Source organism: Tripterygium wilfordii, chromosome 3, assembly GCF_013401445.1.
Source record: "Tripterygium wilfordii isolate XIE 37 chromosome 3, ASM1340144v1, whole genome shotgun sequence".
Lineage (NCBI taxonomy): Eukaryota > Viridiplantae > Streptophyta > Magnoliopsida > Celastrales > Celastraceae > Tripterygium > Tripterygium wilfordii.
The window spans coordinates 7,592,148-7,606,578 of NC_052234.1; the positions used below are offsets into that span (position 1 = coordinate 7,592,148).

General features: G+C 35.8%; 1 protein-coding gene and 1 long non-coding RNA gene across 3 annotated transcripts; both read right to left on the bottom strand.

Moving 5' to 3' along the window:
* Nucleotides 1-5,792: 5,792 nt before the first annotated feature.
* On the bottom strand, nt 5,793-8,306 carry LOC119989245 (two-component response regulator-like APRR2). Of its 2 annotated transcripts, none has more exons than XM_038834648.1 (5): nt 7,967-8,306; nt 7,538-7,690; nt 7,233-7,466; nt 6,764-6,810; nt 5,793-6,627 (listed from the first exon to the last, which is right to left on the bottom strand). In XM_038834648.1, exons 1-5 carry the CDS (start codon nt 8,148-8,150, stop codon nt 6,070-6,072), a joined length of 1,176 nt encoding a protein of 391 aa, XP_038690576.1. In that variant the 5' UTR covers nt 8,151-8,306; the 3' UTR covers nt 5,793-6,069. The 2 variants fall into 2 exon arrangements, with proteins under 2 accessions (XP_038690576.1, XP_038690585.1); XM_038834657.1 differs by lacking the exon at nt 7,967-8,306 and adding an exon at nt 7,793-7,864.
* Nucleotides 8,307-10,421: 2,115 nt separating this feature from the next.
* Nucleotides 10,422-14,342, bottom strand: LOC119992431. Its single transcript, XR_005466398.1, has 3 exons — nt 14,222-14,342; nt 13,923-13,980; nt 10,422-11,266 (listed from the first exon to the last, which is right to left on the bottom strand). It is a non-coding gene; the product is annotated as an uncharacterized LOC119992431 (long non-coding RNA).
* Between the last annotated feature and the right edge of the window lie 89 nt (nt 14,343-14,431).

Consider the following 14,431-nt stretch of genomic DNA (forward strand, 5'->3'; position numbering starts at 1 on the left):
CATATGTGATCATTCATTTAAGAGTGATTTATAGCAAGAGTCTCTTTGTTTTCAAAATAGTTTTTTGTTTTTGAAAATTAAAATTGGTTTGAAAATTCGTTTGAGTGGGTATTTTTAGAAATTATTTTGTAAAATTGGAAAAAAAATTGGTTTTCAACAACCAAAACTAAGATGGGACAAAGACTGGTGGCATTATTGTAAATAAGATGAACTTGTGGTTTTGTTATTCCCTTCTCCGTTTTGAACCAAAGTCGATCTTGAACTAGTGTTTTCGACCTTCGTCGTTTTTGGCATAACAACTTCCGATCTTGAACTAGTGGTGCTTCCGATCTTAAAATTGTTGCTTCCGAATACAATTTCTGATCTTAACAACTCTGGCAATCTTGAATTGGTGGTGCTTCATGGGTCTTGAACTTGATGGGTCTGGGTCTGTGGGGTTTTGAACAATTGGTTTGTCGAACGAGATTTGGGTTTCGAGATTGGCGGTTGAATCCTGATAAGGCTGTGTTGGTGGATGTACCAGTGGTTGCGACCGAGTGTGAGCGTGGGTTTAGGTATGTTACGAATGAGTGAGCGTAGGTCTGGGTTTCGGGAGGGGCGATGTTGGTTCCGATCGTGGGTATGGGTTGTTGTTCAGGCGTGGCATAAGGGTTTGGTAGCAATGCTAGAGTTTGGGTTGTTATTCAGGCGAGGCATTGAGGGTTCGGTTGCGATGCATGTTCTGATCGTAAAGAGAATAACGAGAGATGGAAGTTATGGAAACCAAAAAAGAAAAAGCCATGCCAAATGAATTTTTAACACAAATTTTATTTCTTAAATCTGTTTTCAAAATCCTTACTCAAAATCAATATTTGAAAACCAAAAAAAGAACCGCATTTGCTAACAAACTCTAAAAGTTCATTACATGTTTTGTACTAAATTGGTAAAATATGAGTTTTGTTTGGAAATTTTGATAGTTTATTAGTTCTTAAAAATGACTTTTCAGTTTAGATTTTGGAAAGAATTTTAAGCAATAAAAAACCGTTAAAAATTTATTCGGTTTGTGTTATTTGAAAGCTTTTTCTAAATAGAAAACATAAAATTCACTTGACAGATATTGTTTCAAAAAAAATAATTGTAGAAAATTCGTTTGGATAGATGCTTTGTTAAACCAAAATGATATATGTCCATAATTTTTTCATCCATAAACTTACATAATCTATGTGACAAGCCACATAGGCATACCACATAGATTAATAAAAAAGAATAAACTGACTCTATTAAAGAACCAACAACATCTTTCTTCTCTCTTCTATGATATTTTTCATCCTTTTTTTTTCTCTCTCCATCACTCTCTCCTTCTTCCCGTTTTTCTCTCTAAAATTTAATCTCTCTTTTTCTTCTCCCTCCATCATTATCTCTTTGTCTTCCTATTTGAAACCTCGCAAACATGTATTTCACGAGATCTAGAATTCTCATCGTTGCAACAATCAAATTGAAAAGAACCTAGAGCATAGAGAAAGCTCTCGAAGGAGGCTGATGGTGAGGAGAAGAAGAAATCGAGTAAGAGCAAAGGGATGGGAATCATGAACATAACTACACAAGTAGCATAAGGATTTATCAAATCTACATCTTTAAGGTGGGGTCGGTGGGGATCATGAGCAAATGCTATCTTATACGACTAACGTTGAGGCTTACCATATCTAAATATTTTGAGTGAACTCATGAAGCAGATGTTTTTGAGTGGACCAAGGCGATAATCAAATTTTTTTAGACTTGCTTTAGGAAATTTCTATGGTTGGCTAGTGGTTGTAAAGTTTGACATTTCTTTTGTCTTTTTTCTTATTATATTGACAGTGTAATTAATTACATTCAAAGTATAATAAGACTGACAAGCTTACTACGTCACCAATGACAAGTTTAATCACAAGTGTCTTATTTCATTGATAGAGTAACATTTACATATAAAGTGCAATAAGCCTCTGCCAAACTAAATAAGCCAACACTGTCAAGTTTACTCACCAGTGGCTTATTACAATGACAGTGACAGTGTAATTAATTACAAGACAATGTAATTAGCCACTTCAAGGTTTGATTACGTTGTACAAAACGAAGAAAGTGCCTTGATTCGAGATCTCTTTTGAAAAATGTTGATTATTCCCGCTGTTTGCAACTAGCTCAAATGGATACAATTCCTTATTACGTTGTCCTAATGGATAGTGTAATTAATTAAATTCGATGTGTAATAAGAAGTCAGAGCATAAAATCCCATTAAAATTTCATCTAAAATTAATTTCAATACATACCAGTGGGTTCACAATGACATTATTACAACACACATGAAAACCCAGACGAAGATATGAAAGACCTATGAATAGAGCTCTTCAATTCTTGCAACTATAAGCACCCACATGAATTAAAACTATTTAGTCCCTCTTTGGAGTTGAATAAGTCATTTGCCGAAGACCTAGGAAGAGTTTTGGGTGATTGGTCTAAAAAGAACCCAGATTAGTCCCTCTTTGGAGGTGAAGAAGTCATTTACATAAGACCTAGGAAGAGTTTTGGGTTATTGGTCTAAAAAGAACCCAGATTGTTGTAAATGGAGAGGAGTCACTTGTGGAAGGAACTCGATGGATGGAACAATGGGAGTAGTAAGTCACTTGCGGCCGAACTCGGTGGTTTGAAGAACCGCTCCACCTTGATCTTTCCTTGAACGGTCTCACGAGTCCCATTCCAACAACTTTGTCTAACATTTCTTCGTTGGAATCTTTCCTTCTATTCTCTAACCAAATCATTGGGTCCATCCCAACTCAGCTTGGCTCGCTTCCATTGGCGTCAGTGGCGGTCAGATTGGTGGCCGGAAGTGGAGATCCTACGTTGGCCATGAGAGAGGAAGAGAGAATATCATTGGTTGTGAGAGAGAGAGGAGAGGAAGAGAGAGAGAGAGAGAGGAGAGAGAGAGATAAGAGTGGTTTTACTTTTAGGGATAAGCGGTGGCTGATTTTTGTATTTTTTGAAAAAAAAAGAATTTGAAATTGCCTTATTGGCATGCTTATGTGACATGACACATAGTTATGCAAGTTTATGGATATTTATATTATAGATATGTAGTGCTTCCACTTATTAAAACACACAAAACACGTAATATATATTATAATCATACTTTAGTATAAAAAAAACATGACCATATATTAAAACAATAACATCAAGGGTGCTTTATTAAACATTTGGTGTGTTTCAATGATCCAACCGCATCAAATTAGCAATATAGTCACGATATCCAGACGCGTTAGTATCTCCTTGATTAGTCAAATCGAACTTATTATTATTGTTGCTTGAGCTTGCCCCCGTTGAAGTTGAAGGATGGATATTGAAAGGATCCATATTGTCCCATGTATTAAAAAGTAGATCTTGTTATGTCTTTTTACGTATAAAATTATGAATTGCACAACAAGCAACTACTATAAGTCTTTGTTGAATTGTTGGGTAAGGGTCATCAATTTCAAAATTGGGAAGCGAGCCTTTAAAACTCCAAAACATCTTTCAATCACCATTCTCATTGATGAGTGCCGATAGTTGAACAATTCTTTTCGTGTACGCGGTCCTCTACCTCAATCATGGTACTCTTGTATATGATATCGACCTCTATAAGGTGGTATGAAGCTGGCGATGTAAGGGTATCTAGAATCAACATGATAATATTGGTATGCATGTTCAATTTTGGCATCAGTGGACATAGAAAGATATAATTATAATAAATCTAACAAAAATTATATTAGAATTTATGTCGATACTTCAAACTAGATGTGGAAAATTATTTTTCAATCTTGTTATTGTATCTAGAAAGACCCTGGAGTCATTTGTTGTACCCTCCCATCCCACGTAAACAAAGGTAAACATCATATTAAAATCGCAGGCATGCATGACATTCGATGTTACAACTGATTTTCTTCCTCAGCAAGCAGTTAATTTTTCAGCAGGAGCTCATGCACTTATATGTGTGCCAACAATGGCCCCAATGTAGTTTTATAAACAAAAAGTGTGAAATTAATAAAATAACAGGAGAATGCATACTAAATAAATTGCAACAATGATGAGTTGGGATTTGCCTCGAACTACAGATAATATTTTGTGTTTTGCTTGTATTGGTCCAGGAGTTCGGTGGACCCTTGTTTTATGAGTTCCTTCCCGTATCTACAAACGGCTTTCAAAGTTTTACTGAAATGACGTGATATAGTATCTGTTGAATGTTGGAATCTATCACCTACAACTTTATGCCGAACATTATGCCCAATTATGTAAAGAAATGTAGCCACATTTTCTTCTACATACACATCCCTCAAATCATCGAAAAGATTACGTGACCTTAGCTCCTCACATAAGTGAATGAAAGAAACCTTATCCAAGCGAAGTAGTTGGTAGCAAACAGTTGATGATCCATTTAGCAATTCAAAGGCACACTCACGGCCAGATAACGATGAAGTCCACATAGGAGTTCTACTAAGACGATGCTCTTCTTGCTCAACAATATCAAGCAGAACAAGTAACTCAAGCAGATCTTCTTCATCGAATCACTTGAGTCCATGTCGTCGTCCATTATTTACCAAAGAATTGGCTAGGATATGAATACTCAAGCATATTATATTTTACATTGATGGCAAGGTTCAAATAATTTATAAGCAGGGAATAGAGGAGAGTGGAGTTCACACCATGTAGTCGTTGATTTTCAATCTACTAGAGCTGTCATATTTTAGTCTCTATGTTAATCAAGTATATAGATGCCCCACTTGGTATGATTTACAATATGTAGTTATTGATTATTTTCTAACTAGTAGAGTTGATTTGCCTATTATATACATATATTTGTGCACCCATTACATGTATTTTTATGATGTTTTTGAGTCAATTGAGGATTGATTCTGCTTAACTAGTTCATATTAGCATATTTCAGGTTTAAAGGCATGAATTGAAGAAAATGGACCAAAATCTGAAGAATTGGATGCCAGAGTCAAATCCCAATTAATCGGGGGTGGAGCCCGATCAATCAAGCTATGTGGATGAAGACTAAAATGAAGACAGTTTCAAACTTCGATCGATCGGAGATGGATCCCGATCGATCGGACTTCGCCCATATCGCAAATCTCAATCATGCGACTTGACGAAAAAGCCCCCAAATTCAAATGGGTCCGGTCCAAAATGATACCAACTTACTAATTAAACACCACAATGATTCTAGGGGGTATTTAAGGGTGTAAGAGAGGGTTTTATTGCATTCTGAGAGGCTAGGGTTTGGAGAGAGTTGGAGGCAGCCACTTGGTATGATTTACAATGTGTTGTTTATTGATTATTTTCTAACCAATAGAGTCTTGTCCCATTATCTATTTTCTTATCCATCATCATGTTGATACTAGTCATGCAGTCTAACAATAAAGCAAATTCACACATTTGCACGAGCTTGAATACTGGGTATTTATTCCCATGCAGTGTCGGGCCATCAGTTTTATGTGATCTAAGACGAGCGGCAAGAGGAGTTGCAATGCAGAAATAATTAGGCCATGTAGATATCAATCTGAGTACTTCTGCCTATTTTGAGAACCAATAAAGTCCCCCATAACTATTTCCCTTATTCAATTAATGGTGATCAGGACCTATGCACTTGAAAAAGATTGGTAATAGGAATTTGTAATCACCGCTGACGCCTTAGATAAAGACCACCATGAGAATCAAGACATCAATGTGGTTACACCTCTGCTGAAACTCGGCATCAATCAAATTAGCGAAAGGGCGACAAAGCAAAAACAAAAATGCTGCTAAAGCAAAAACCAGAGTTTCCATTCTTCTATCCAGCTTGAACATGGAAGCCAATCGACATACATGACATATATATCATGCTAAGTTCAAGTAAATTAATACATATTTGTCCACACAAGCATAGTTCAATAAAATAAAATAAAAAAATCCAAAGCTCTGAAAGTAGCAGTAGAGCACACAAATAAGTTTTAACAACTACCATTAAAGCAACACACAAACTTGATAAGAATTAGCAGTAGAGCAGTATACTTAAACCATCCAAACAGCCAAGATCCCAACCTACAAGCTCATCAGCCAACCTTCTCTCAGCTCATCCGACATCTCCAAAAACATCTTCCTCCAATCTACATCTTTAAACATTGTCATGGCCTTCACACGGACCTCCATTGGGAATCGTATGCCATTAAGAATACGCATACAAACAACCGAGGAATCATCAGCAGGAGCACTAGTAGCTTCACAACTTGAGGTCTTCAACCTCTCAGCCTTTGTATTTTGAACATTGACAAATGTGTGGAGTGTCTCCCTTATGGCACTCATCTTGGATTCCTTCTTGGACCCTTTGTTGGGCAGCGCAGTCCGTCTTTTGCCACTATGCGTCTTGGGATCCAATTTTCCAGCTTCCATTGAATCTTCCTTATCCACAGGATCCACATATATTTGCACCCCTAACTGCCTAAATCGGGAGTCCAGCTCTTTCTCCTCGTCAGTGTTTGAAGGACTCACGGTTGAAGCATGATGTAAAACTCTAGTGGCTGTCCCAGTGTTAAAAAGAATGCCAAGGTTCCTATAATTTTCACAACCTTTTTTCTTAAATTGTCTAGCAATTGGATGTGCCTACAATAGCAAAATAATAGCACTATCATATACTTATCGTATTTCAACGCGTGATACATATGTGTAAAAAATTCAAAAAGGCCTCATTAATCAAGTGAAAATTTCTCCATGTATTGCAAGCATGAGTAGGTCTGTCTTCTTTGAATTTATAATCAGCAGCTTTCTCCATATCAATAAAGTGCTCTGCAGATAATTAGATAAGGGAATGAGGAGATGAAGGGAACAGAGACCAATTAAAGCTATAGGAAAATTTAAGCACCTGAAGCTCAAAGGGATCACAGACATAAATTTATTTTATAGAGAAAAAAAACCTCAACATTGTATAGTAAAAATGCTATCTGGTATATAGAGCAGCAATCGGTTTCATCTAAATCTCATGTTAGACATACAAAGATGCCTTTGTACAGGCAAGCAGGCTATCGACATCTATGTTTCCACCCCCATTTTAATTTTCAAAAACAGAATATTGTTTTTGGAAACTACAATAAATTTCTCAATATGAGTAGAATGAAGTAAGACACAACATACACACAGACTCACATATAAAGGTATATATTGCTAAACTATACACAGATATGATAGGGACAAGTTTTTGAAGATCATACCATCAATATTAACAGAAGGAGCATATTCAATATCTTCATTTCCTTCTTGATGTCGATCATTGTCTTCTACGCGTACAGGATGTTCAATTTCTCTATTTTCATTCCATTTTTTCCTCACAACATGCTGCCATATATTCTTGAGTGCTTCCTCACGAATAGGCTTAATAAAATAATCACAAGCCCCGTGACTGATACCCTTCATTACAGCGCTTGTCCTCTCATCCGCAGACATCACTACAGTTAAACTTCTTGTTAAGCATAGGAGCAAAGCTTAAAATTCCTTACAAAATGAGATCAATACTCACTTATTACAGGAAGGTCCATTTCCAGTCCAATGTATTCTAAAAGCTTATAGCCATCCATATCTGGCACGTGGACTTCACTCAGTACCACATCAAAACAACCTTTCCTTTCCCGCAACAGACTCAGAGCCATGGTAGCCTGCGAGCAAGATGTAACTGCAGCAAGGACATGGAAAATTAAAGGACTGAACACATTACATATCACAGAGCCAGCAGATGATGATTTAAGTTAAGAACTCAATCAAATTAAAAACGAACCCTTTGCCTAGTGGTAAAGTTGCTTCAATTAAAGCTAGAGGCCATGGTTCAATTTAAAAAAAAAAAAAAAAACAGCCTCTCCACGAAATTCATAGGGCATCAAATTTTCTACTCAACGAAACCACAAACCCATAAAGTAGAAAAAGTGATAGCCTAAAAAGAGCAGGCACTGACCGCGATACAGACACCGACGTAGCATCATCTCGAGAATCCGCAAGGAAGTGGTGTCGTTGTCCACCAGGAGTACCCTCAAATCCACCGGTAATTGGTCAGAAACTGCCACGGCAGCTCTCTTCGAGGACCGATAGCCACTGGCACTGGTGCCCAGACTGGACGCCACTCTCGGCAAAGCAGCCATAGCAACTATCCACAGCGCTCCACTCCCTCCCAATTAACCAAGAACACCCTACTCCCTCTCCCTCAAAGTGGCGCGTGTCTTCAGAAACCAACAATTCCGCAATTTAGTCGATGTGGGATTCATCGGAGAGAAACAGAAAGATAAGAGAGAGAGTGAGAGTGACTCTGACAGTGAGAAAAAAAAAAAAAAAATAGTTCTCTCACTTTATGACTTTCTAGGTCATAAAATGTTAAATTATGCTTTTTTATAACTAATTCCATTTCAAGTTTACTACTATACATATGTTATTATACTATTATATATTTTTCTTTCATCTTAGATTAATTTAATTTCTTTGTTGTTCTATTTGATATTTGGTACAAAGTTACACAATTGTATATAATTAAGTGAAGATTCGTACAAACACAATATACGGAAAAAAAAAAAAAAAAAGAGTGAAGATTCGTATTCATTATACTATTGTTGTTATTATTTATAACTAAATTAAATAATTTTAAATAAATAAGCGGTTCAACCCTTGACCCTTTGGGTTAATCGGTTGAACCTTCAAAAATTATTTTCTCGGATTGACTCACGGGTTGGTGGATTACTAAGAGAGTAGCAATAGTGACAACATTTTTTATGCCCACCGTTAACCTCTCCTCTTACAATTTTCAAAAAACTACTAAAGATCTGTTTGGTGGAGTGAAAAGATTGATTTTCAATGCTAGTGAAAGAATTGTGTGGAAAAAAACAGAATTTAAAGCTATGTAATATGTTATGATTTTTATAATAAATTTTCTTATATTTTATTTTACTCATTTTATTTTATTTTTATTTTATTTTAATCTTAATCTCATAAATTAAAATATTTATATTATAATGTTTATATTAATAAAAATATTAATTAGTACAAGAATTAAAAAATTAAAAAATTAAATTAAATGCTAAATCTTATAATAAAATAGTGGTCCCAGGTTTTTGGTTTTTTTTTAAAAAAGTAATTGTTAAATATAATAATACAAAAGTGGGATCCACATTTTTAAATTTTAAAAAAATAGAAAAAGGAAAAAAAAACCTAAAATAGATGAACGTTATTTGTACTCCACAATTTACTAAGTCAAGCCCACTTTAAACAAACTATAGAAAAAACATAACAATTATGAGTACACTCAAATTTGTGTTTTTTGAAATTTTACAAATTATATCCTATAATTTAAGCTATTGGATCTCACCAATGGTTGAGATTAAAGAAAATTAAAAAAAATAGATTCATCTTCTTCATGAAACCCTAGCCTGAACATATTTTGGGTGTCTCAGAGAGTAATTGGGGGTTAAAACCTAGAATCAATTTCAGCAAAAGGCCGAACCTCGAGCAGAAACATGCTACTCTTTGGTTGCATCTGATTCTGATACTCAAAACCCAAATTCAGTTCCACATGGTATTTTCTCGTTGGCCAGTCCTACAAAAATCTCAAAGGAGTCATGTGCCCTATGGTTTCCATGCAAGTCAGAACTCTCATACGCAAAAACTTGGGGATTCAAGGGTTGCTCCAATTTTCAAGGTCTTGCCTAAATCTGATGACTGAAGTTGTCTTTTAATTTCTAGCCTCTGTGCCCATAACTTCGTCAAAGGCTCCAGCCAAGACTCCGTTGAAGACTCGTCCGTCGATATGGGGAGGATGCTCGTAGCAGAGAATGAGGAGGGAAACGATAAGAGGGGTGTTTATAGATAAATGTTTCTGGAGTGTTAGTATGGTGTATTTAGTAAACTGTGGGGTGCAAATAATGTTCATCCCAAAATAAGCTCTTATCGGGAGTTTATTTTTCCAGTGGATTCGCTAGCGTGTTGATGTTGTTTGGTCAATTCCGCCTTTATCAAACACGCACTAATTTTCTTTTTTCCTTCTGTAAGATAAGCGTTTGAGAAGTTTCATATTCATTAATTTATTTTAGGCTTCTCAATAGACCAATCAAACCCCACTAACCCAACTTACCCATGTTCGAGTCACCATTTGACCCTCTCTAACTAATTAACGAGGCAAGTTCACTCAAAACCTATTGACTTCTCAATTTGGGCAGGGATGAATACGGAGATGGTTATCACATCCCATACACACCTTTGATATGTTATATATAGATATAGATATAGATATTTTAATAAATTTTTATACATTAAATAAAGTTAATACACATATTTACATTAAATCTAATATTAATTTTTTTATAAACATTAAGAGGCATATATATGGATGTCAATGTCGCTATCGTACTAAGAGGCATTTTCATGAACCTAAGTATCATTAAGTGAAAATAACTTATGAAGAATAAAATATGCATGCCCAATTTATCCATAAGAACATGTAAACCCAAAGCAAACAATATCTTTGAGATGAATATAGTTGGGATTGTCAACAGGGCAGAGAGTGGGTTAAGAAATCCAATCTTGACCTAGTCATGGGATACGGTACCTAACACCATGATTTTCAAAAATCTGAAGGTAATCTTAAAAATAAAATCCACAACAAGACTTTAAGGTGCTTATCAAGACTTGACTTGCCACTTGAACTAACCATTGAGCTTATCAATATCTTGAAACTTATTCTTATGCACAGCAACATCGGAAACTGGACCCACCCTTACACATAAAAATATGCAAAACTCATATAGTACTATTCATATGTTATAAGTTCAAAATACATCAACTTATTTAGCTAGGATTCAAACATAATAATAATACAGCCGATTATTTGTTCAAAATACATTAGGTTATTTAGTTAGGATTCAAACCTAATAATAATACAACCTATTATTTGAGGATGATAGCCTTTTATTTTGCTATGTGATGGCTGTTGATTGGAGTTGTATCAAGAAAATTTTTGAGGGATATGGTAGTGTGTCAGGTCAGTTAATGAATTTCAACAAAACAAGCCTCTTTTTTAGTTAACATACATAGGCAAGATAGCGACAATTCCTTATTTCTCTAATTAGTGTTCAAGAAGCAACACAACATGATACCTACCTAGGTCTACCTCCATTGTTGGTTGTTCTTGGTGGAAAGCTTTTCATTACTTGCTAGATAGGCTAAGCAGTGGCTCGACCTCTGAATTTGTGTTAGAAGTATACAACAACGTCTCCTACAGGATAAAACAGTCCAATATCCATGTAAGTGATCTCTACACACAAGAACATCAAGAATTGTAATACTTGTTTCTATCTTTTTCAAATCGTATATATCATAGAGATTCGTCGTTCTATTTATAATATTCAAAAACGTACATCTCTTCACCAAAAACCAAAACCACGTGACTCCTCAAATCGACGTAACGTTCGGTTTTAATAAATAAAGAAAATACATTTTATAGTTTTAACAAAATAAAAACTATTATTTAAAGAGAGGAAAAAGTAATAAGTAGTTTAGAAATCAAATGCCCAAGGCTCATCTTTTGATATATATAAAGTAGTGGGATTGGAACTTTGGTTTAGGGTATAATTCCCAAAAACTTAACCATTGTCCTACTCTTCAACTCATATTCAAAATAGTTTTCAAAACACATACAAAAATTGTTTTAAATATATACAAACATCAACAAGCCTCCACTTATATTTAAAAGAACAGATAGGACATCGATGAGAAAGACAGTTAATAATCACGCATAAGCAAATGTGTTTTTCAACTTGAATCTTTACGTAGTAATAGTGCTATCAAGGTATGGGAATTGATAGTGAATAAATCTTGAACTACCATTTCAAGATATACAAAGAAGTCATATCACACACAATCCTTAAAGTACATAATTCAAAAGCCAACACTTTTTTGCCATGTTCTTTTATCCCAATTTAGTGTACGTCTCACATTCACATACACATAGGTGAGGCTATCAAAAGTGATCTTATAGTAAAACACCCCAAAAATTTTGCTATAGTCCTCATTAAGAGTTCAAAGAACTCATGCTTTTCAATCACTACAGAATATCATGCTATAGGAATGGACTTGGAGTAAGAAATCTTTATAAATCTCCATGATTCTATATATATATATATATATATATATATCACTAATGACTTGTCTTTTTCATTGAACCTTTTCGTGGGTGGGGGCTAGTTGCACCCCTCATTTTCCCATTCATACCCCAAAAATCATAAAAAAAATCCCTAGGCTGTAAACACCCCAACACGCCAAACACTTCTCATTCATTCCTTCCCCCTTTTCTTCCCTCTCCCTCTATGTTTTGTCTCTCTCCCACTTTAGCCTCCTTCGAACACTCTTTACATACGTCAATGCACCATCACTATTGCCGCGGAGCAATCGAACGGAGCTCCAAACCTAGTTCTAGGGAAAATCAAGCTCGTTCACAACCACAACCTCAAGTTCCCACGCGATCAATTTCGGTCTTCACTGCCAACTTCTGGGTTTCTTCCTAATCCTCTTATGCCTCCATTCCCTTCTCCATGAGCAAATGGTCTCGTTCCTTCTATGCCTAATCACCCTCCGACGAGTATGAATGGTCCTGCTCTTTTACCCTCTCCAAACTTCTATCATGGTCTTGCTCTTTGATCCAGGTCCTCAACCTCCACCATCTCTTGGTCTTTCATTTCCATTTGTCAAGTCCAATATGAAGGAATCAATAGTCAAGGGCGAAGCATTGTTGTAAAGGTGAGTTGTGCGCTAGATGAGTTGTAATCTTCTTGTTCATTTTCATCAATATTGATTTATTTTGTTAATAGCCATTTTGTGGATGCTTGAGGTTAGCTTCTACGACAGCTGCAAAGGCTTTATGCCCAAATTAGGTTTGGTGCTTTGTTTTTGGTAAGAACTGTGTGTTCGGGTGTCTTTGGACTTTTTTTGAAAAAAAATGAAAAAAGGGTGTACTCAAAATCATGTAATTCTTAATGGGGTTTTCTAGAAAATGGGTGTGAATGGAAAAATGAGGGGTACAACTAGCCCCCACCCTTTTTGTGGGATCTCCACTCAATAGGTTGGGTTACTATCATTACTTAATCATTTATCATTCGCTTTAGTCTCATTCCTTTCGAAGTGTTCCACACTTTTTCACATGCTATCCTTTCGTCAAAGGATCAACAAGATTATCACAAGACTGAATATAATCAACTCTTACAGCACTTGTAAAGAGATACTCTTTTACAGTGCTATGTTTTCGACGTATATGTCGATTCTTGTCGTTGTAATAATGGTTTTGTACTCTAGAGTATGGTCCACCCCTTCCTGGACACTTTTGTTTCTAACATTGTGAATCTAATATCATGTCTAGTCAATATAGCATAATTGCTCATAGCATTTTTGAACTCCTCATTACTACTAAGCCCAAAATTGGGTATACCTTTATGAGCTTTGAATGCTAGAAATCTACTCTTCTTCCTCACAGCCTCATCCCTCAGCTCCAGATCCTCCTCAGTTCTATCTTTATAGCTACCAGGGTCAGAAGACTCAAAGTAATCACTTATGACCATATGACTCAAGAGCAGTTTCATCCTCATGTGTTTGTGTCTCCTCTGGAGGATCACTAAACCCAGTAGTGTGATCATTAGCCCCAGCAGTCTATTCATCTTCATTGTCACTTTTTTACAACAGTGCAACTGACTTCCATCGTCTAGTATAATTTTTCAGCTTCTTTCTGGCAGTAACAATTTCTTCATCATCTTCTGACAGTACATCTTCATGGTAATCACTATCTAAACTAGAGCTATCCTGTAACACTAATAATCAATGAACACAAGCTATCTTATAACACCAATAATCAATGAACAGCAAAGCAACATGGTAACACATACCTCATACTCTGAGAGAGAGTGCGAATTGCTCTCATTTTCACCATTGTAATGAAACCCCCTATACCAAAATTGGAAACCATGAATACATAACAAGGCAACCAAGCAGTATCCCATAATACTGAAGAACCCTAATGAAAAACCCAAATTGATTCCCAAAAGAAAATACCCAAACAAAAATCATTCTCTAAACCCTAGAGGAAACCCCAGCATAATACCCAAATCGAAATCCAAATCACACATCCAACAAGAACCTTAATTGCAACCACAATCAAAGATCAAGCTGAAGAATGAGCTCTCACCTGGAGTTCGTGCTGGAGAGTTAGAGTTCACGATGGAGAGTTTGAGTTTGCGAGAGAGCGTTTGTAAAATCGAAGGTTTGCTTTTGAATTCTCTTTGTGCGGCACTACATATGAAATCCAATGATGAAAACCTTAATGGAGAGACTTGTTTTGTTTAAGCCACATAAGCATTTTTTATTTTTTTTTAGAAATTGCATGACATGTCATATA

Bases quoted from the DNA above. Each gene is read 5' to 3' on its own strand.
- LOC119989245 (XM_038834648.1), bottom strand. From the start codon at position 8,150: ATGGCTGCTTTGCCGAGAGTGGCGTCCAGTCTGGGCACCAGTGCCAGT. The intron at 7,691-7,966 runs GTCAGTGCCTGC...TCCTTGCTGCAG, and splicing joins ACGTCGGTGTCTGTATCGCG to TTACATCTTGCTCGCAGGCT. The intron at 6,811-7,232 runs GTATGATCTTCA...AATTATCTGCAG, and splicing joins TCCTTCTGTTAATATTGATG to AGCACTTTATTGATATGGAG.